The 22,621-nt window shown below is 44.0% G+C and overlaps 2 protein-coding genes across 2 annotated transcripts in view; one reads left to right on the top strand and one right to left on the bottom strand.

The window, feature by feature from the left end:
- The window catches only part of LOC125722600 (uncharacterized), a 427,015-nt gene that overhangs the window by 43,871 nt on the left and 360,523 nt on the right, over positions 1–22,621 (bottom strand). The gene's annotated exons all lie outside the window — the stretch shown is intronic.
- Positions 16,035–17,177, top strand: LOC125722609 (cytohesin-2-like; the record flags this gene model as incomplete). Its single annotated transcript, XM_048998798.1, has 1 exon — positions 16,035–17,177. A coding segment is annotated over one exon (1,143 nt), but the record flags the coding sequence as incomplete, so codon positions are not given.

The raw sequence follows: 22,621 nt of genomic DNA, 5'->3' as shown, positions 1-22,621 counted from the left end.
ATTATCCATAGATCAGACCAATTATGTAGAAATCAACCCATTAAATTCCATTACCGATCAGGATGTTTTGGATTTCCTAATACCGGGGTCGGGCAATTTCTATGTGGACCTCAACTCTACACTGCTATATCTAAGGCTCAGGATCGTTAGGGCCGATGGAGCCCCCCTGCTTGACGCCGACCCCTGCGGTATTATACAGTACCCGCTAAACGGCATATTCTCCCAGCTGGATGTGAGTCTGAACGACGTCCTGATCAGTTCTTCGTCGGCCACGCACCCCTATAGGTCAGTCATAGAGACCCTGCTCAATTTTTCTACGGATACGCTAGAGAGTCAGTTTTCGGCAGGGCTCTGGTACAAAGACGTCGGGGGCGACTTGGATAGCGTGGACGTCTCAGCGCAGGGCCCCAACGTGGGGTTACAGAAGCGAGCCGCCTTCTGTAGAAACTCTCAGGAGTTTTCTCTGATGGGTCCTATACACGCCGATATTTTTTTCAGCGAACGAATGCTGTTAAACAACGTGGATATACGCTTAAAGTTTGTAAAGGCTAAAAGCGACTTTAGTCTCATGTGTAGAAATGACACCGATTACGAGCTGAAAATACTGAGGGCCAGCCTGTTTGTGAAAAAAGTGGAGGTCTCCCCGGCGGTGTCACTGGGTCACTCGGCCGCTCTCATGAAAGCAAACGCCCTGTACCCTATGAGCAGGGTAGTCGTTAAAAATTATACGCTGCCCGCACAATCGCGGGTTTGCCCGCAGGACAACCTCTTCCTGGGCAACTTACCGCGCTACATCGTTTTGGGGATCGTGGACCACGCCGCGTTCGTGGGCACGCGAAACAGAAACCCGTTCAGGTTTCAGCATTGTGACCTGGAATTTCTGAGCCTCTCAGTCAACGGGCGACACATACCCAGCAAACCGTTCCAGCCCGATTTTAGAGCGAGGCAGTCGGTCAGAGAGTTTTACAACCTTTTCCTGGCTACAAACAGGCATTTAAAGGATTCGCCCTTATGCATCAACCGCGAGGATTTTGAAAACGGATACTCGCTATTTGCTCTCAATCTCTCCCGAGACGACGAGCTGGACGGCGGTGCCCTGTCACCCGCCATCAGCGGCACGTGCCGTCTGGATTTAAGGTTCAGAGCCCCACTACCTCGAACCATGAGTCTCATCGTCTACGCCTGCTTCGACAGCGTGATTGAAATAAACGCCAAGAGACAGGTTTTGGTGGACTTTTAATCATCATCATCATCATGAACACTCACCAGCTGGAATGCGTTTTACGGCCCCTGCTGGGGGATGCTTTTGGAGGCGTGTGGCCTAGCGATTTATTACCCACCCGCATAGAGACCAGGCCCGCTTTTCTGGTCGCAAACACGCATGACCAGAATAGAGAGGGTGAACACTGGATCGGGATAATTTTGGAGCCCCAAGAGGGTAAAGCCTCCTTCTTTGATTCTTACGGTTATCCCCCCGATTCCCCTTACTACCCAAAGAGTTTTATGAGCTTCTTGGGGAGGCACGCTACCGAAATAAGGTATAATACGCGTCAAGTTCAACATGACTTTTCTTCCACGTGCGGGGCCCACGTCGCCTTTTTCCTCTACCGGCGCTTCAAGGGACTTTCATTTCAAGAGACTATGATGTTGTACTCTGACGACTTGAGGAAAAACGACGCTCTAGTATCCGAGTTTATCAAGAAATATCACAAGTGTATTAGCCGTGTTAATGCCGATAAACTTTCAAAGCCGCAAAATGTATGTTCGTTAAAACTATTTAAAGATTGTTATGCTTGTTAGATTCATGTTGGGGAAAAAATAAAAACGTGACACCCTTTATTCAATAAATTTTACATTTTATTAACCGACGCGTTACAGGCGTTTTAATTCTTTTTCACACACGTATATAAAACACTTAATCGTTGTAATCTATCCACGGAGCATAAGGAGTACCCTTTAAAGGCCATAAACGATATTCTGGGGAGGAATCGCGCGCTGTGTGAGGGGTTCCCTCAAGCGGTGGTGGTGAGTCGTCAACAATACGTTTTCTACGTCTCCCGAGGTTCTGTTTCACAGGAGGGGAGGAGGGAGGCGGGGGATCCCTTCCGCCGTAATCTTTAAGATGACTTAGGGCTTTCCTGGCTTGGATGTTACCCACGCTCGTGAGGGGGATGTTTAATTCTGATATCACGTTTAAAAAGGGTTCCCAGCCTTTAGGATATCCGCCGGCGTGGGATTTAGGCTGCGATAAAGTTTTCATCAAATCTAAAATATGGGAACCTTTAATGGGTCTATCTCTGATGATGAGTTCACCCGACTGGGTCCAACGTACCGCCCCGTCGGAATCGAGCAGTTTATGCAAGATGTACCCCACGTTCTTTCTAGCCCTAGGCGCCACTTGCTGGATAACTTCCTGTACAGATTTGTCCCCAGTCGCGCCGCCGCCGTCAGGCTGTCTCCCCTCCTCCTCCTCCTCGTCCGTTTTTTCTTTCCGCTCTGTAAGGACAATTTCTCGCCCCTGATTTTCCTCTTTTCGGGCTAGATTCAGATACCTCTGTAGCAATTGGTTGTATCTCTTCACTTTTTCATCCAGATGCATAGCCGGCTGATTTATTAAACCCTGCATCTGGTGTTCGAGTTCACCCAGGGCCGATTCCCCGATGGTATGCGGGGTCGCCCTCTGGGTCAGCGTACGCAGTTGCTGGGGGCTGAGCATAAACATTTTCTTGACTTGGCTCATGTTGCTGGAAAAGGCTAGTTAGCCGTCTTACCGGCAAACAGGCTTGTAACGAATGGCAGAGCCACTGATAAGAGCGGTAATAAGAATCCTCCTTTTTGAAGAATTGCCACGCGTTTCCTAGCGACGCTGTTTTTCTTACATGCGAAAAGTTTAATCAATCTTTTCTGTTTCTTGAGTTTGGTAAATTGAGCTACGGTTAAAGGTATGCGACCTCTTATGAGATTGAGACAGATTTCGGAGAGAGCCAAAATTATGTCGTTAGATGGGTCAGCCGTAAGAATCTTTTTACGTTTCACCCCCCTCGTCCTCTGTAAAACTTTAAGGGTCGGCAGGTGTTTCCTGAGATGTTCGGACATAGCTTAGTAGTGATAAATCAATGGCTCGCCGGTAGAAAGACGATGGGTAACGACCCCGGTAATAATCCGGTCCTGAGTCGGAACTCTTCTGGGCACGTGGCTCTCAAATCGACCAATAAATAGCCGTGCGCGGGCCCTGTGGCCTCATGGTAGGCATCTAGAAAAAACTTTTTCTGCCAAGGAAACATTTGCTGAGCTAAAACTTTGATTTGCATTCTGTCTCGCACATTCTTAAACAGACAATAATAAGTCGTATTTAGGGCTATAGTCCTGCTGTACTTGCCCTGGTGAAATACGTTCTGCACCAGGTAGATGACCGAGATTTGACGGTGATGTCTGAACCTCGTGAAAGCTTCTGCCACGAGTTTGTTTTCGGACGCGCTGTCCATCAAATCATCGATGATTATCAAGGAGCCTGAGGGGAAGCGCTCCTCATCCTCCCAGCTTTTGGGAAGCCCTTGTATAAATTCAATTTCGCTGATCCGATCGCGTAGTTCATCATAAAGCGGCTGATGGGAAGCGAAACACCACACAATTTTTTTAACGGGGCCCCCTATGAAACAGTGACTCTGATTTAAAAGCATTTCTTTAGTGAAATAGGTTTTCCCCGAAGAACTTGCCCCTGCGATTATAGCCGTAAACGGGAGTTCTAAACGGTGATCAAAGTCGACCTCTCTCACGCCGCTACCCATCATTTTGCAAAAAAAAAAAAAACACACTGACGAAACGGTAAATACTGCCCTAATCTTTTAAATCTTTCCGAGGACACACACACACACACACACACACACACACACACACACACACACGTGCAAACCACTGCTGGAGGGGTGTCAGCTTTCACAGACACAGAGTGCATGGGTAAGTTTTTAATAAAAACTCTTGTGATAAATGTACAAAACATTTCAGTACACAAGTTTGAAAATAAAAAACATCTTACTAGGAACATTTTAAAAACATCCTAAAACATCTTTCATTTTTAAAAACATCTTTGGAAAAAACTTTTCATTTTTAAAAACATCTTACTATGAACATTTTAAAAACATCATACTATGATCATTTTAAAAACATCTTTGTAAAAAACTTTTCATTTTTAAAAACATCTTACTAGGAACATTTCTCAGTTTAAAACATTTGTACATCTTACTTTGATTTTAAAAAACATCTTTGAAAAAAACTTTTCATTTTAAAACAAATGAACATCTTTGATTTTTAGAAAAAACTTTAAAAGCCCTTTTGCGATGCTGCTAGTTTTACATTTCAGTAACCAAAAGGCAGAGTTTCCCCGCTAGCCAGCAATCTGCGTTTGTCGTAGACGACCCTGACCTTTTTATCTAGAGGCCTATTAAACAGGCGAAAGCTTTTCATGTCGCGTTCGATTTTGTTGTACTGCGTCATTATAGCGGGGTTATTCCTACAACCTCCGATGTAGTTTTCAATCAATCCGATCATACTGTCAAAGTTTACCTTTTGACAGGTTTCGTAATTTAGAGTTATACCCTTACATTTCATTTGTGTTTTCCCGTTGTTGAGTCGGTAACAGTAACTTTTTGGTCCCAGCGCACCCCACGAAGCAATGTATTCGTCGGGGGCTAATTCGGACGTCAGCTCGCCCAGGTAATTGCCTAAGGTCGGGTCATATTCACCAGGCCTGCTTATGTACACGATGCTGTCGGTGTCGTGATACAGCACCCTCCGCCCCAATCTTTCCAGTTCTTTGTAAAGCGTCAACCGACCCCACGCGGTAGTTTGACACGCTATGAATATGTTAGTCTTTCCCGGCGGCACTTTGTAGGAAGACTTGAAACGCCAGCGGATGAGGGCGACCTCGTCGTTGACAAATGCGAAGCTGGAAATCTCGTACAGGTCCGAGCAGAAAAAATTAAAAAATTCCCCCGGGTCAGACACTATACATGTCTGGAGCATGTTGCTCCTCTGCGCCAGTTTACCCCACAGAGAGTTAAGCAGAAGTTTGGACACTTGCCGCTTCCCTTCATTAGACACTATCTGATCGGGCTCCAATTCGATCCCCTCACGCTCGAGATAGTTTTTTATGTACTCCCTGCGACCCACGTCATCGGTCGCGTCGTCGGGGTAGCCCGAAGCCTGCTGCTTCACTTTGAGAAAGGTTTTAATGTAATCTCTAAACAGGTCGCCGCTGGTCTGGGGAAAATGCCACACTTCGTGAATTTTAACGAGCGAGTACCCCCTGTCTAAAGCCAGATTTAGCTCCGCAGTTACCCACACGCCTATCAATGCCTGCTCTGCGTCGGAATGCCCGCACGCCCCCTCCTGTCTGTTCTCGATCGCGCACGTCCTGCACAGTGTAAACACCAGTTTCCCATTTGGCAGTCTGCTGGGTAGGACGGGGAAAAACAGCTCGCGCGGGGTGTTGACCGTGGCTTTGATCAGGCCAAAGTATTCATTCAGAGGCTTAAAATTCGAATGAATGATTTCCGGGTGCCCCACGGGGAATTCACATTTAGCCAGAGTGTACGGGTACAGCGACGTGAAATCCACGTAGCGGACGCGCTCTTGCCCCGTGACGTCGTAACGCAGGCGAATGGCCGACGTCCGACCCCCAAAAAGCGCTTCTCGCGGCCTTAGGGGCTCAGGGGGCTCAAAGTCTGACAGGAAACGCTGTACCTGTGGGTCGTGAGTTTTAGCGTGAGCCCATTCGTGTTCCCAGATGGATTCCACGTTCATATTAAACTCTTGGCGCAACGACTCGAGTTTTTCCCTTGTTTTAACGTACAGGGCACCGAAGCTCTCGCGGGTCAGGGGGCAGATATCGTGTTCGTTGTTGCAGGTAGGACAGCCGTGAAACTGACAGCCTAGAAACTCGAAAGCCCATTTCTCCCCCTCAATCTCGGCGTATCCGTCTAAGTGAAAGCGCCCCACACTCACTTCACCCCCGCGCAGCGCGTGTCGAATTTCGATGCCGCGCGCGCGCCCGATGAATTCCAGCCACTGGATGGACACGCTCGAATAACTTTTGTATTGCCTCCTGTAATCCCATACATCCGGGATCGCGATCGTATCTCTGGGCAGGAAATTTGTCCTGTAAACTAGCAACGCGGCCGAAGCGATGGTGGCCGCGGAGAAGGGATCGCAACCCGTGAGCGTTTTAAACTCCCGCAGGAAGCGCAAGCAGCCCTCTCTCAGAATCTCCACGTCGTTCTTACAGTAAGCGATCATCTCTTTGTGAAAATTAAAGGTCTGGTGCTTTACAGCGTCGTACCATTGATAAAACTTGTCGCGTTCTTTGGTGGACATTTGATCGGGCCCAAATTGATCGGGAGGGGGGTAGGGTCCCACGTAACTAAAGTTTTCCACGTCTGTGAAATGATGCGGAAAATAGCCTTTTCGCATCTGAGTCGAGCATCCCATCGCATCGGGGATTTTTCTCAACGGCATGCTTAGAAAGGAGTGACTGTCGATGTACCTCTGCTCAAACAGGCTGTCCAGGATGAGAATGATTTTATTCCCCTGCGATACCACACGCGGTTCCACGCCTTCCTTCACCATCGCGTTCAGTATGATGTAATTATCGAATGCCTTACCGTAGTGACTAATGAAACAGACGCCTCTATAACAGGGCGCCCTGAAATGTCTGAGAAACTGTAGCGCGCAGTTGGGCCCCTCGGCGGTCATTGTCTCGTTCTGATCGGAGATGGCGCAGACGTACACCGGGATATGGGTACCCGACCTCTGAGATGTTTCAAAGTCAAAAAACACATATTCGGTGGCCTTTTTACGCCCCTCACCCCTTTCGGCCCGTTCCCCTATGTTAGGCTTCTCGGGTGGATTTAGATAGCAGAGATGTGGGGTGGATATGTCTGACACGGCCGTGTGGAGTTTAGCGTCGCAGATATTACATTTTTCTGCTTTACACGAGTGCGGTTTTGGGTTCTCGGGAGTGAGGTAGTATCTGAGCCCGCAGGCTTTGCATTTTCTGAACTTGTCACAGGGGGTAGCGAGCTCCCCCCTAACTGGGCAGACCCTAGGCGTACGGTGGCGCTCAAAGCAGGTGTCATTTAAACATCTGAAATTACAACGCTCACATAGTATCGCCGGTGTGCTTTCACCTTCTCTGCAATTAGTCTGACAGACGCTACAAAATTTTTCGCATTGATGAGAGTGAGGGGAATCGTACCCTTTGAAACAGCTCGGGCAAACGTACCCCACGCCTAAGAAGCCCTTTACGCTTTTAATGCCGTAAAAATGCTGATTGTGTAAAAAGAAATACACCGCCCGTCTACCGTCGCTAGGCGTGGGTGTCTGGTAAATTTGGAGATTGTTTGAATAAGGTTGTTGATAATACACCACTGCTTTGCAATCAATGATTTTCTCGAAATTGATAATGTCATTCAAAGCGACTGCGTGATCGGGGGTGAATCCCGCTTTCTCCTGTAACTCCAGGCCGAGCTTTTCAGCCTCGGCGTCAGTGAAGTTTTCGTGCAGCAGATGCGCCAAGTTTATGGCGAAACACGCGTTGGTGTTGTTATTAATGATAAACATGTGTCTGGCTTTTTTAGAAATTATTTCTGAAGCTAACATGGTCTGTAGTTTACGTTTGTTCGCACCGCCGCGTGGGATATTTATTACGTCTACGATTACTTCTAGGTTGGAATCGTTTAAAATCTCTTGATTAGACTGTACCAGGCGATCCAGCAGCTGCTGCAAGTCTGTCAGCTCCCCCACCCCATACCGTACAATTTGCGACAGCTCGTCGTTTAAAAAGTCAGCGCGCAGGGTGACCTGTATATAGGCTCCCCATACGGCGTAAGGAATCGCCTCATTCACAATATTTTGAAACCCCTCGATTACATTTTCATAGTACTCGCGGAAATTGCCTTCGTTTCTAGGTCGCGGGATATTTAGAATCCGCCTAATCTGTACGTTATTGAATCTGCGGCGATGAAGGACCCCGTCAGGCTGGGGATCCACGTCACCGACGGCACCGCCACCTTCCTGTTGAACATTTTCAAATTGTCCCAGCCCAAATTCATTTTCAATCTCCTCAGCATCGAGAAGAAATTCCACGTCTGACAAGGCCTCCCACAATTCAGAATCCGCGGGGGACCATGCGACCTCGTCGGTGGGGGGTAGCCCCGCTTCTGCTTCAGAACCCCTTTCATTTAACATGCTTGTTAATGTCTCTAAGGATGGGAGAAAACAGGGGTCCTGGGCCAGTGTTTCAGCAGACGCCGCTGGTGGCGAGTCGTGTTGAGCAGAGTAATCCGCATCATTTTCATTATTAGCATTGTTGATAATGGCTATTTCATTTAATAAGGCTTCGGGTATAGCCGCTGGGGGTGTTGCTCCGTCCATACCTGTTGATTCTCTCGCAGATTTTCTCTTGACCGGTCGGCGTAGTCTCTCTCTCTCTCTCGTACATAGAAAAAAAAAAAAAAGAGAATACCTATTATTAGAATGTTATTTTTTAATTGAATAGCATTTTTATAACAGGAATAAAAGAAATAATATACTTACCGGGTAAGGTCTCGATGAAACTTGTGGTTCTTTGGCTGGTACAAACTTTGGTAAGGAGGAAAAGGCCCCCCGCTCGACGTAATACAATTTAATTGTCTCTGTCACCCCATATCTGCACGGTCATGTATGACAAACAAAACTATAAACAGAATTTACTGGCGGGCAAATTGTCAGACTTGATGTATGACCAGGTGGTACGGCCTTGATGATGCTACTCGTGCCTGTGTAAGAAAATTATCTGTAATTTGGGACGTATGTGAAAACAAAACTTTAAACAGAATTTACTGGAGGGCAAAAGTGTCAGACTCGATGTATGGCCCGCGTGGCCGGGTAGGGGGGCGCCTCGATGGCCAGGTGGCACGGCCCTGCAGAATTTACTGGCGGACAAATTGACAGACTCGATGTATGTCTCGACTTATGACCTTTACAAATTGGCGCCATACGCCGATGTGATACAAACGCTCGCGTGAGGAAAAAACACACGGTCAAAACTAGCGCCGAGCGTTTTTATTGGACGATAGACCCTGCACCTCCTCCTCTCATTCTTTGCTCCAACTTTACCATTTTATCCCACAGTCTCTCACAGTTTCTCTCAGACTCGCGCAGCAGCACGCCTCTCAGCTCTCCCGCATCGCTCTCTCCGAGGATTATCCAAAGCCGTGCGGACCTTTCCGCGCTACCGCACCAGTATGTGAATAAGTCCTTTGCTGATTCTCCGAAGCCCGGGGACCTTACCACGCTACCGCACACCGTACGCTCGCGCTCCATCAGGTAACCCAGCCACGCTCACTCCCGCCCGCGCCCCACAAAATAATAATAATAATAACTTATTCAAATAACACACGCTCATAAGCACTCTCATCAATATCATTTTTAAAATAATACACACTCATAAGCACTCTCCTCAATATCATTTTAAAATAATAAACATTTAAAATAAGCATTTAAAATAATAAATAATTAAATCCAAATACCATTGCATCACTAACACAACCAACCCATGCCCCCTAAGCCACAATCATTTAAAATAATAAATAAATAATTAAATACAAATACCATTGCAGCAGTTACACAACCAACCCCCGGGGAAGAAGACAAAAAAAAATATTTAAATAAATAATTAAATCCACATGCTATTGCGTCAGTTACACAACCAAGCTCAACCCACTACAACATAAGCTCCGCCCACTGAACTTTTGAACGTGACCTTTGACCCGACCTGTCATTTTGACGAAAGCGGTATTGCATCTCTCTCTCATGTAACCACTAGTCTTAAAATTAATTACATCCAACAGTACATTTTTTAGTGTAGGTAAGTAGATGGATCGATAAAATTAAATAATTATTACAAATCACAAATAACTATTACAGTCATGGCCAAAAATATTGGCACTTGTGTCAAAAAACACACCCCTTCTCCTAGAAAATTGTTGCAATTACAGATGCTTTGCTATTGTCATATTAATTTCTCTTGTTGGCACTTGAAGAAAACAAAAAGAGGAAGAAGGAATAACAGGAATCGGAGACATTCCACGCAAAAGGGCACCTGTCCTTCTCATATTGTCTCAAAAACCCAAAGCCAGTCAGAGTGGTCTGGTGGTGGTTGTACACGCAAATAGGCCATTTGATCCATGCTGATCTTAGTCTTTCTCATGATGGTGGGTAAATCTGGGGTGGCTCTTGTGGTCCTCATATGAGGTCTTTGGTGCACATTAAGTGAAGCAGATACAGGCCACCCATTGTGTACCTCTGTGCCATTTAAATGGGCTTGCAATCTGAAGAGGTCTGAGGGCACAGTGATTTAACACTGGTCCACTTTTTCTTATGGCCTTGAGCCAGGTCATGACAATATCTTGTGTAGCACTAATGACGTAATGGCATCTGCTCATGTTATCTCATAACTTGAAGCTGTTTGTGCAGCACAACCCACACGGCACCAACAAGACATTGAGAACAATCCCAGCAGCCCTCGGCTCTCTTACCCAATGCTGTTATAAGGGGACCAAACTTCTTTAAATTTCGCTTCCACAGTGGCTTTTGAAAAAAATAAGCAAATCACGCAATGCTATTGAAATTATTAAAACATAGAGATTAACAGTCAGATATGTTTTGTGATTTTAAATGATGAAGTAATATATTGGATATAACATGAATGTATTTCTTATTTCTTTTTTTTTGGGTTTTCTGTGGTGAGAAATGAAAGCTACAGGCATGTAAATATTGCTTCCTGTAGTAACTTGTAAAATGTTCCTCATTGTTAACAATCACATTACATGTGAAGGTGTCAGTCAGTGGAAACGCATAGTGAGGCACGCTGGCCAACCATTGTATTCATTCAGGACCAGCCCATCAAGTAAAGGTTTCAGCACCACGGACAGTGACCTGTGTTAAACTGACCTCAGGTTCCTACATTGGCTCTATGGAATTTTCTGTAAATAATGAAATGCCACTGGCCCCCTACATGCGGAAATGTTTCCCCCTCCCCCAGACTTCTTCAGAGAGCTTTGGAGGACATTGTCTGCACGCTACCAGAGGCAACTAAGAATGTGCTTGAGTTGGGAGGAGGCAGTAGTCCCCATTTTTCCCTCCTGCTGTAGAGGGTCATCGGGAGGAGGTGGGTTTGCTGCTCTCTTTCGTGTCTCCTCAGCAGGTGGCTCTTAGAGATTTGTCTGAGAAAGGTCTGTTCCAGGCTTGTGTTAAAGTGCTGCATTTTCGGGCACTGAGTGGACTGGCAGATTCTAGGTGGTCAGGTTTGTTGAGGCCTGGATCTTCCCCGCGGGGATGTTGGAGGTCCCTGTACAAGCCCCCCATTGAGAAGCACACGGTGGATCTTCAGTGGCAGATTGTGCACGGGGCAGTGGCCACAAACAGACAGGTGATGCACATTGATTCCACAGGGTGGCAATTGGTTTTCTTAGCTAATCTGTTTCTTTAAAACAAAGAAATGGATTGTTTACTTGTGTCTTTTATTCTACATCATAGATAATGCGAACCTTCATATAAGTAAGAGGTAATATTTTGCTCAGTATCAGTTCAAGTTCAAATACTTCAGGTTTTTTATTTGACAAAACACATAAAATTGTTCAGATACTTCAGGTTTTTTATTTGACAAAACACATAAAATTGTCATGCAAAGTCATTGATTTATTTTTAAAACTATTGCACTGTGATACATTTAACATCATATTTTCAGTTCTGCCAAATCTCATATTGACATCTTAGTGGTTTTCCAACGGCTTGTGGTGTCACATGGTGGTCGAAAATGATATTACAGGCTTTTGTTGAAATTACCTTAAAATTCATCTGGAATGTATTGATTTATGCCATAATTAATGATGCAAATTAACACAGATGGGGCCATTTTGACCCCATTTTGATGTTTTTGAAGAGGTAGACGGTCCAGTTGGCTGTATTAGTCAGTCTGCTAAGAAACATGGCGCCAACAAGCCCATGGCCCCTTTTCATGTAAAACTTCGTACAGGAGGCTGTTTGTGCAGATTAGTGCCTTTGTTAGCCTCGGCTCCTGTAAATCATATAAGCACACCCACCACACCCCCAGGAGCATTCCGCGTGCCCCCACCGGCCAACCTGCTTGTCCCCCCCAACCCACAGACCGTCTGTAGTTCTGAAATTTATCCACATGGCTGCTGACCAAGTCTAAGGTAAAATTTCATAAATGAAATTTTCAGTAAAATACATTTTTTTCCTCTAATCTGGGAGACAGTGCAGAATTATTGGAGTCGGTCCTAACTCTGTCTTCAATATGTACCCAGCAGGCACCTAGGACTCGTATCTCCCTCTGAGAATCTCTTCTAATGCGCTCAGCAGCAGAAATTCTCCATCCTAGATGAGCCTGCAAAGTTCTGTAGAAGTTAAATATACTTTAGTCAAATAAAGGATGAGACAATTTACTTAAAGCATGATACAGTTCATATTGCTCTTCAGGCTTCGTGATAAAATATTAAAATTATGGAGTACAAAGTTGTACATGCAAAGAATACAATGCAGAGTGGCAGAGCGCCTGGCCCAGAGGGTTTAATGGAATTTATCTTAATGTCTTTATTCTATTTTACTTTAATTTTTACCATATTATTCATTGTATTGTTCTTTCGATTTTATTTCTATTTTATTTTTGCTAATACACCGGATCTGAGTGCCTCATTTTGTTCCCTTCATGTAGAACACGTTTTGTAATGACAATAAAACATCCTTATCCTCATCTAAATCACACTGTCTAACTACTAACCTGTTTAAATAATATAATTGGATCTCAAAGGTTAATTGTCACTCAATTACCCCCTCAGCCCAACAGTACCACAAACACCCAACATGCACGGAAAGTTTCTCCTAAGTTGTTTTCCCTGCCTGGAACAATACCACAGCAGTCACATGGACTGATGTTTCAAAACATTTCAGAAACCTTGCATTGAAACTTGAGGTCTTTAGGAGGGATCAGTCCTGGGTGGCAAAGTTGCCACCACAAAGGTTTTTGATTAAGGGATTCATGATGCCAGGTAGCCATCTTTCACAAGCTGGTGGGCTGTGCCACTGATGCCTTTGCTTGGGTTTTATATGTCTGTCCTGGTTTGTGTTCTTGCCACTTCAGGTTCCCTGGTTTTGGTCTACATTCCTCGGTCCTCTGCTGTGGAGTCTACCTTCTGCTTCACCTCATTCTGGAGCCGCCCATCCAGTCAGCGGCCCATGTCCCCCTGGTTCCCTGTTTCCTGAGGTTAGTCAGCTAGTCTCCGGGGCCAGGGGCAGAAATCTGCCATGTTGGATGGGCGGCCCAGGTTGGGGTGCTCCATCATAGACTGGTACATGAAGGATTATAAATGGTTTTTAACCAGTATGTACCGAGTGTGCGTCGTGACGAAAAGAATGTCATGGGAACATTTAGGACTGACTGCAGTATTAGTTCAAAGCATGATTGTGTTTTTCTTAATTTTTATTGATTTATTTTTGGATTATTAATTTTTTAAAGTAACTTCATTCAGTTAAAAGGGGTTTGTCCATTTGCTTTAGCAGAAGTTCGTGTAAGTATGATGTTCACCTTCCTTTTTCATAGTCTAGTCTTTGCCAAGTTTTATGCTTATTTCCCCTGATTAAGTTAATCTGACGTGTGTTTAGGAGGGTCATACAGGCTTTTTGTTTGTAATGGAAGCACAGGGTCTGTACTTGCAGCTTATTTGCCATGCTAATGGAAGTATTTTACCTTCCTCTCTAATCTCTTTTTTTCTTGGCTCTCACTGCAGTCTTCTCTATGCCAGGGTTTCTCAACCCAGTCCTTGGACCCCACTGCAAAGATCCACAGTTTTGCTCTGTCCAAGCTCTCAGCACAGCAGTAAAAGGTGACTGTTTGGTTCATGCATGCAGGGATCTGGGACAGAGCAAAAACGTGGAGCTGTCTGGTGGGCTGAGGAATGAGTTTAGAAATGCTGCTGTATGAAGTATTAAACCATTTGACCGGTTGGATAAATGTTAAAATGTTTTCTCAAAATATAAAAAGAGATAATCTTCTGTTTTGCGTCTCATTACAAGCAAACTTGTTTTTTGTTTTTATGTCACTCTAGTATTTGATATCTAATTTTCAGTCTTCTGGCAATATAATCTGGTGAATGGGGAAAGACTTCCAGCAGGGGCTCCGGTTTCCTCCCACAGTCCAAAAGTGCGCAGGGTAGGTTAATTGGCAAATCTGAGTTGTGAGTGTTTGCGCCCTGCAGAGTGTTGACTCCTGCCCAGGGTTGGTTCCTGCCTACGCCTGTTGTTCCAAGGACAGGCTCCGGTCCCCCCCGCGACCTCAGTTTGGCTTGCTGTCTCCCCGCTTGGTTTTCTTTGGTTTACGTCTTCACTAGCCCCCTTGTTGCTTTGACTTGTGTGTAAGTTATGTATGTGTGATTGTATTGCTGCATAGGGAGTGACTGCTATTTTGTTTTGCAAGTGTGTGTTGGACTCTGTTTATTTGGTTAGGGAGTGAGGTGGAGTGTTTGTCTTTTGGTTTCCTTTTCTTTTGCACTTAGGTGAGATTAGCTGTGGGTCGCACTTGATAGTTGGGGATTTTGTTTGTTATTTTGGCTGTGGTCAGTCCCAAAGTCTTTTGCACTGGGTTATTTGTTCAGTGTCAGTATTATACATGGAAAAAAAATGAAAATACAAAAAATATCCCTTTGTCCACTGGTGTTCCCTTCTTGCCCTCACCCTGTTTGTCCCTTTATCCCATTCCCCTTTCCCGTGAATACTGTTACACTCCAACCCTAGACAGGATATCAAAACAGCATCTTACCTATCGTTTTAAAAGAGATGAGGGATATTAATCATTGACCTTTATCTTTGCTATTTCAGAAATCCGTATCTGCTACCTTGTGACTGGAAGTATACACTGTAAAAAAAAGGCAAAATTTGTCACAGTTTTAAACCATTTTATATTAGCCAATTTGACTACAGTATAATTATTTTTTTCCTCTTATGTTAAATGACAGAAAAGTTTTTATCAAAACTACATTGCATAACTGGCATCGTAGTACTGATTAGCACCGATTCAGGCATCCCGATGAACAAATATGAAATTCATTTAAACTGTGGTACCTTAAATCCGTCAAGTTACCCCGATAAGCCAGTAACCCTGATTCGTAGTACAGGCCACTGATCGGTGTAAACGTATTGTTTAAACGGCGCTGTTGCATTACCAGGGTGAGACGTTGACTTGTTGGTTAGCTATAAAAACAGACGTTAGTGCAACTCCACGTTAATGGTGCGGTCATCATGGCTTATAAATGCTTATTATCGTTCATCATTGTTTGTGTCAGTAACGATAACATAAACACGGGTAGGCACCAGGAGAACATCATTGGCTCTTGCATCGATTACTTTTCCCGTAACACCCTTTAGATTGTTTCCCTGAAGGGCAGCAAACCGACAATTTCGGTGTGATTGAGCTGATCACGTGTGCATGGGGAGGGAATGCGGACCACATGACCTTCCCGGCGAGCTCAGCGCATCCAGCATCGCTTCGCAAATACAATCAAAATGTTTTATCTTTATTCACACTTTCTATCTTTATTCATTATCTCTACGATCTCACTGCTGGACGAATGCCTGGCATTCAGAGCATTCTTTATTAGCCATTTGCCTTTGGATGCAGTTTATTTGCATGCCCCAAAGCTTCCAGGCATCAGTAATTGCTTCCCACGTTACTCCGGTCCTGGGGTCTTCTGTAACTGCCCTTTGGGATTACATATATTCAGCATATGCTTTTGTCCGAAGTGAGGAGAGTTTGGGGTCAGAGCACTTGGGTCTAAGGGACTTGCTCAAGGGCTTAACAATGTTACGATTACTCTGCCATGGGAGTTGAACCAACAACCAAACTGGCAGAGATGGCCAACCTGCTGAGCTCCACACCCGCTGACGATCTCCTTTTCCTGTCTGCTGCAGTCTCCATGGACCTGAGTCCAGAGAAGCACTCTGAACTTGAGGACATCCGGCTGAGGAAAGGAGCCCTTCTGCTGGAGATCCAGAGGCTGCGGGAGGCGCTGAGAGAGGCCCTCATGGAAGTGGAGGGCCTTGAATCCAGCACCAAACGCAGCCAAATCTTAGAAAAGAATAGGCATGTCGCCATGGGAAGAAAGAAATTCAACATGGACCCTAAGAAGGGTATCCTGTTCATGGTACAAAACAATCTTCTCCGGCACACGTCTGAGGACATCGCCCAGCTCCTATACAAGGGAGAGGGGCTGAACAAAACAGCCATTGGGGATTACCTGGGTGAGAGAGACGACTTCAATATCCAAGTCCTCCAAACATTTCTTGGGCTTCACGAATTCGCAGGGTTCAACCTGGTACAGGCTCTCAGGCAGTTCCTCTGGAGTTTCCGTCTGCCAGGAGAAGCACAAAAGATTGACAGGATGATGGAGGCCTTTGCGCAGAGGTACTGTCAATGTAATCCTGGAGTCTTCCAGAACATTGACACCTGCTATGTACTTTCATTTTCCATAATCATGCTAAACACTAGCCTTCATAATCCAAATGTGAGAGACAAGCCCAGTGTGGACAGGTTCATCTCCATGAATCGAGGAATCAATGATGGAGGCAACCTGCCAGATGAACTCCTCCGAAATCTTTATAAGAGCATAAAGAATGAGCCATTCAAGATTCCTGAAGACATTGGGAATAATGCCTTCTTCAACCCTGACAGAGAGGGTTGGCTCTTCAAACTGGGAGGAGGACGGGTGAAAATATGGAAAAGGCGGTGGTTCATTCTGATGGATAACTGCCTTTACTACTTTAAACATACTACGGATAAGAAACCCAGGGTGATCATTCCGCTGGAGAATCTGAGCATCCGTGAGGTGAATGATCTCAGGAAGCCTAACTGCTTTGAACTGTACATCCCTAACAACAGCAGACAGCTGATGAAAGCCTGCAAAACGGAGGCGGACGGCCGCCTGGGAGAGGGAAATCATGTGGTGTACCGCATCTCGGCGCCAACCCCTGAGGAGAAGGACAAGTGGATACAGAGCATCACTGCTGCTGTGAGCACTGACCCTTTTTATGAGATGCTGTCAGTAAGAAAAAAACGGCTGAATAAATAAGTAACGATAAAGACTGTGTGAATATGGTTGGATGTGCTATTGCAGAAAGTATTTATTTCAGAACAAGGAACTTTGCACAAAGTAATGTTTAACCTTAAGGTAGCATGACCGAATTCCAGGTTTTGTTTTGATACGACTTATTGTTCACTACAGATTTTATCATCGAAATGCCCTGTCCTTTTTTTGTATAAATGTGTGTCACGGGTGTACGGCAGCGATCGCGGGCAGAGCGGCGATCGTGCGGGCAAGCGGGGAAGCAGGAAGCAGGCAGGCAGGATTCGGGACGAAACAAGGGGTTTAATCAAAATCCAGGGCAGGGAACACAGGACGGCTACAGACATCAATGACAGACAAGGAAAACTGGGGAGACCAGGACTTAAATGCACAGGACTGATTGAAAGCAAAACGGACACAGCTGGGTACGATCCGGGAAACACACGTGGGTAAGCAGGGGGCGTGTTACACAGGAGGAGCGAACGAGCCGGGCATGACAATGTGAAATTAAAAGTTATTTACACTGTATTGCTGATCTTTATGTCAGAGTACCTTTTTTTCTGAGAATCCACACTGCTGTAAATTTGCATCAACATGATTGGGATTGGGATGGAAAAATTATTTTCCATCTTAACCCATATTCTAAGCATATTGATTTCTCTTGTAAATTTTACTTTTACAGCAGTATGATTTAAGACACTAACAGCAATTCATTTTTCAACCAGTAATTGTTAATGTGATAGGAATTGCATTCAACAGCAAATGCGTTCAGCTTAACCAAATGTATAAATCTTACATATTCTGATGATTCGACATTCCCCCGACGTCTGTGTGATGTATTTCAGCAACAACACGCAGTTAATGAGATCACTATGCGGAATTTAGCCGACTGTTATTTTACTGATTAGGATATATCACCCATGATTGGGGTATACTATATATCAAGGGTCAGCAACCTTTTTGAAACTGAGAGCTACTTCACGGGTACTGAGCCATACAAAGGCTACCAGAACAGACTTTACCTAAACTTATCTAAACTTCATGTAGAATAAACACGTTTTAAATCCTTTTTTGGATATTGTCATTTTCAAATCTATATAAATACAAATGTGATTAAAGAAGAATAGCAACAAGATAAAATGAAATTTTAGTCACTGCCCACTGGTGAGTTGTGGTATTTTTAGAACAGGTCCGTGGACAACTCATGTGGTCCTTGGGGGCATCCTGGTGCCAGTGGGCACCATGTTGGTGACCCCTGTTCTAAATGGTATGTAGGGTTTGCAAACTACACCAACGCTTCTGATGTAGCTACATTTAGGCTTATAGTGGAATAATATAGTGGAAGATTCCTTGTGTGAGTGTCTGAGAGCGTGAAAGTCATGCCAGATGCATGGTAGTCGGCAGCCCTGCTTTCCGTGTGCATCTGTCTCTTACTTTAGGTGGCTAGAGATCCAGCATTACTCAGGATTAGGAGCCACTTGCACTGATAATAATTAGTTTCTTTTTCCCCTTGCAGTCTGCTGCTGTATAACATTATGAAATCAACCCAAAAATCCGCAACCCATGACCTCCTAATATTTACCCGAAACTATGTTTTCAAAATAGCACAACTGGACATGAACACCGCGGACCTGGAAACTCTGCTGAGCATTGAGAATCAGCTTGCAAAGGCTCTTAATTTGGATATGTTTGTGAAACATTCTGCTGCACAGCACAACAAAGAAAAACAACTGGTCAGTGATAATGAAAAGTACAATCAGCATTGTTTTAACCATGAGAGTCCAAATGCTTAGATAAATTGTCACTTTTTCAGTGTAAGTATGCTCCTGAGCTCCACGATTCTGAATGATAGTCGGTTTCTCACTGAACCTCCATGCCACTCTGTTAAAATCTCTCGCCACCCCATGTAAAATTTTCTAGATCCACCACTGTGCCAGAGCTAAGACTTAAGAATCTTGAGTATTATTTCAACATAAACTTTGCTTGGGTGCTTCATACTTTAAATTAAATATAAATTATGGCAACGTGCAAAACTATTAAGCAAAATGCAACGTATTTGTTTTTCGTTTACGTAATTATATATGTTGATTATGATTCTTTTTAGTTCCACAGTACATGCAGATACTACAATCCAAGCATGCACTCTTAGGTTAATTGCTATCAGTTTATATAAAGATTTATAGAAATTTCAGTCAGAGACTAGCTTCTGATATAGAAAGAATGTTTACATTTTTTTTGGCCGTGGAATAGTTTTTCAGTGCTGCATGTAGTTTCTCTTTATTGTTTGAATAGGGCACAATTATAATTATACTACATTTATTATAATTATATAATTACATCATATTATAATTATTATATATATCATTATATTAGGGTGCCCCTCGCAGAAGGTAAATTTAATCTTATTTAATAAAATTTTTTATATAGCTTCAGATCACAGCAGAAGTCATTTACTGTAAGGTTACCTTTACCATAGAAGATATAACAGCTCCAAAAGTTCTTCATTTGGTACAGAAAACATATGCCTGACAGATGGTGAAGTTTATTCCGTCTTTATTCTTCTAGACACCGTGAAAAACTATAAAATAAACATATTATTAAATTCCTGCATTACATTTAATCTTACAAGACATTCTAAAAGATCCATGATATTACCGCTAAACAGCGGCTCATACATCACCGCAATTCCACTTTTCAATACAAGACAACAAGTAAATACAATAAATATAAATTACCGTTTGCGCCTTCTGACCAAATGCTTAGGAGTTATTACAGATCCTGCCGTGACAAGCCGACAAACCACAAGTTGACTCCATGAATCTCCCAGCATGCATTTACTCCTACCCTATTCCGTCACCTGACCATGTATTCAAGGGTTAACACGGATCAATTAAATAGTCAGCAGAGGGCACTGGCATACATTTCACAGTATACATTCTATATTAAATCAAACCAGCAAAAGGTGATTATAAAATAACCGTCTTAGTGACAGTTACAGAGTGGCGTAGTCACCCTTTCGCTCTATAGCGCCCCCTACCCCTACTACGATTATAATTATAATAATTGCCTCATGTGCAGTTGCGTTGGCTAAGTTACCTGGAGATGTTATTAGCTGCACATTCTCCTAGAAACTAACAACGGTGCTCACTCAGGTATATTTATATTGGTCAGAAAGCCCATGTAAAGTCTGATATAGTGCTGAATGTGTTATTTTATAGACAGTAATAGGTTTAATTAATTTTATATTCTATTACTGTAGAAAGCTATACTTGCTTACTTAAGGTATTTTGCATTATTAATGTGTGATTTAAATGAAGGTAGTTTTATTACAGTCAGCTTTTATTCACAGTGTCATCATGAAGAGGAAGTGTGACAATCGTGAGTTTTTGGGCAACCACAGAAAAGCAGGAAAGTAAGTAGAGACAGTGAGATAATTAGTGCCAGTCAGATGATAGACGTATACAGTATGTGAGTCAAGGGTTCTTCATATATTAATCAACCCATTCAGATAACAAATCCTGAGAGATCCATTCCTGAGCATCATGCCAAGAAACACCACTTGTTTACTGATAACTGCTTTCATGTAGACTCTGCTGTGCTGAGAGTAAAGATGAAGAGGGAGAGACAGCAAGAGGCTGCTGACAGCAGAGAATGCAGGTGACATGGAGGGGAGTGAGAAAAGGAGCAAATATTGATGGTTAAGAGTGAATAATGACGTTACAGTAGCCTGATCCTGATGTTAGTTTAATATGTTTCTTAGTTTGGCTTGTGGTGTGTATTTCAGATATGGCGTTTAAGCAGGGAGACTGAGTGTGAGTCAATGACAGAGAGAGAGAGAGAGAGCAGACAGGCAGGTGAAGATGAAGGTGTATTAGGGAGGAGGGGGGAGGAGCTTGGACCTTCACCAAATCAGCCAAATGTAAATGTCACGTCTATCAAACAGGAGACCCTGCTTTCAGGAGAAATGGTTTAAAGATCACACTGGGCTCCCTTACAGCCCCCCCCCTCGTCTTAAGGGGGGTTCTTTGTTTCTACTGTGCAAAATAATTTGTAACACAAATGTCTAAACTGGCATGAAAGACACATTCAGCTCTTGTGAAGACTGGCATGTGAAACTGGAAAATGCACTGGGGAAATTCAGTGCACATAAAGACAGGCAGTGCCACAGATTAGCACTGATGACATGGATTCAGAAGATCAATCCTGTTAATATTCAACCTTCAGATGAGCTGGAAAGAGCAGCAGCAAGTGAGGAAAAATCTTCTGAAGTTAAGTACTTGGCACAGCAAGGCCTGGCTTTTCGAGGTGTTGGTAAGGAGAGTGGGAATTTCAAGCAGCTTCTAATGCAAACAGCAGAGGGCGATGCAGAGCTGACCATGTGGCTGAAAGGTCACTTTGATTTCACCAGTGCTGTTTAACTGTAACACCTGTTCCTGGGTTGCCCTCAGTCCTTGTTATTGGTTATGATTCTCACTGTCCTGCATTGTGTCTTGTTAGCTGTGTATTTAAGTGCCTGTTCTGCTTCTGTTCTTTGATGGTTCATTATAGCTGTATGTTGTATGTATGTATATAGTTCTCTAGTTGTGTTTATTCCATCATTTAGTTCATTCCTGGACATTTGCTGTTTATTTTGGATCCATCCTGATCCTATTGGTTTTGATGTGTGTTGTAATAAACCCTATTTTTCCACCCGCGTCATGCACTGCCGCAACCAGAAGAGGGCAGAAGATATGGCACAAAAACAAAGGAATAAGCCTAACTTTAAAAAGAACAAAAAACATCAAGACTCATCCAGCATGGGGTGGTGAGTTAAGGAATAACACAAACAATCAAAGAATAAGCAAACAAATGAGAGAAAAGATGCAGAGATGACTGAGAAGCAGGGGATGACTGGAGAAGAGATGACAGGACCAGAAGACAGGAGGGATACAGGGAGAGCGGAGAAGACAGTACAACTGAAGAATGGGAGAAGAGGAGAGACCACAGAGGAAGGAGAACATAGATGACTGGAGGGGAGGGAATATAGGAGCAACAGAGAGAAGGAGGAAGTGCTGCGGAGGAGAAGACAGGATAAGAGGGGAAAATGTGAGCAGAGAAGGACAAACACCCCCACTGCCCAGCAAAGTGCACTTGTAAGTAAACCACAATTTTAGCCTTGGGCTCAATATCTGGACTTGTCTCTGTGTAGCAATGCATAGAATCCTTGACACTGGTTATGACTGTACTGTATTAGTCCTAAACCTGCCATTATAGTGTAAGGAGAAAAGATTTTTTTTTAAATAAATCATTTAAAAAAAAAGGTAGAGCGATGTAGCCGCCGGAGAAGTACCCCCCCCACCCCCCCCAAAAGCCCTTTTTGTTCCCTTCTAGCTACCAGATGAAACTCACAATGCACCCCAACGCCACCTAACTTCTCTTCCACATGATGCACCTTATTTACCCTCTGAATC

The sequence above is a fragment of the Brienomyrus brachyistius genome, unplaced genomic scaffold, assembly GCF_023856365.1.
Source record: "Brienomyrus brachyistius isolate T26 unplaced genomic scaffold, BBRACH_0.4 scaffold40, whole genome shotgun sequence".
NCBI lineage: Eukaryota > Metazoa > Chordata > Actinopteri > Osteoglossiformes > Mormyridae > Brienomyrus > Brienomyrus brachyistius.
The sequence above is the reverse complement of the archived record's forward strand: the minus strand, read 5'-3'. Positions and strand labels throughout refer to the sequence as shown.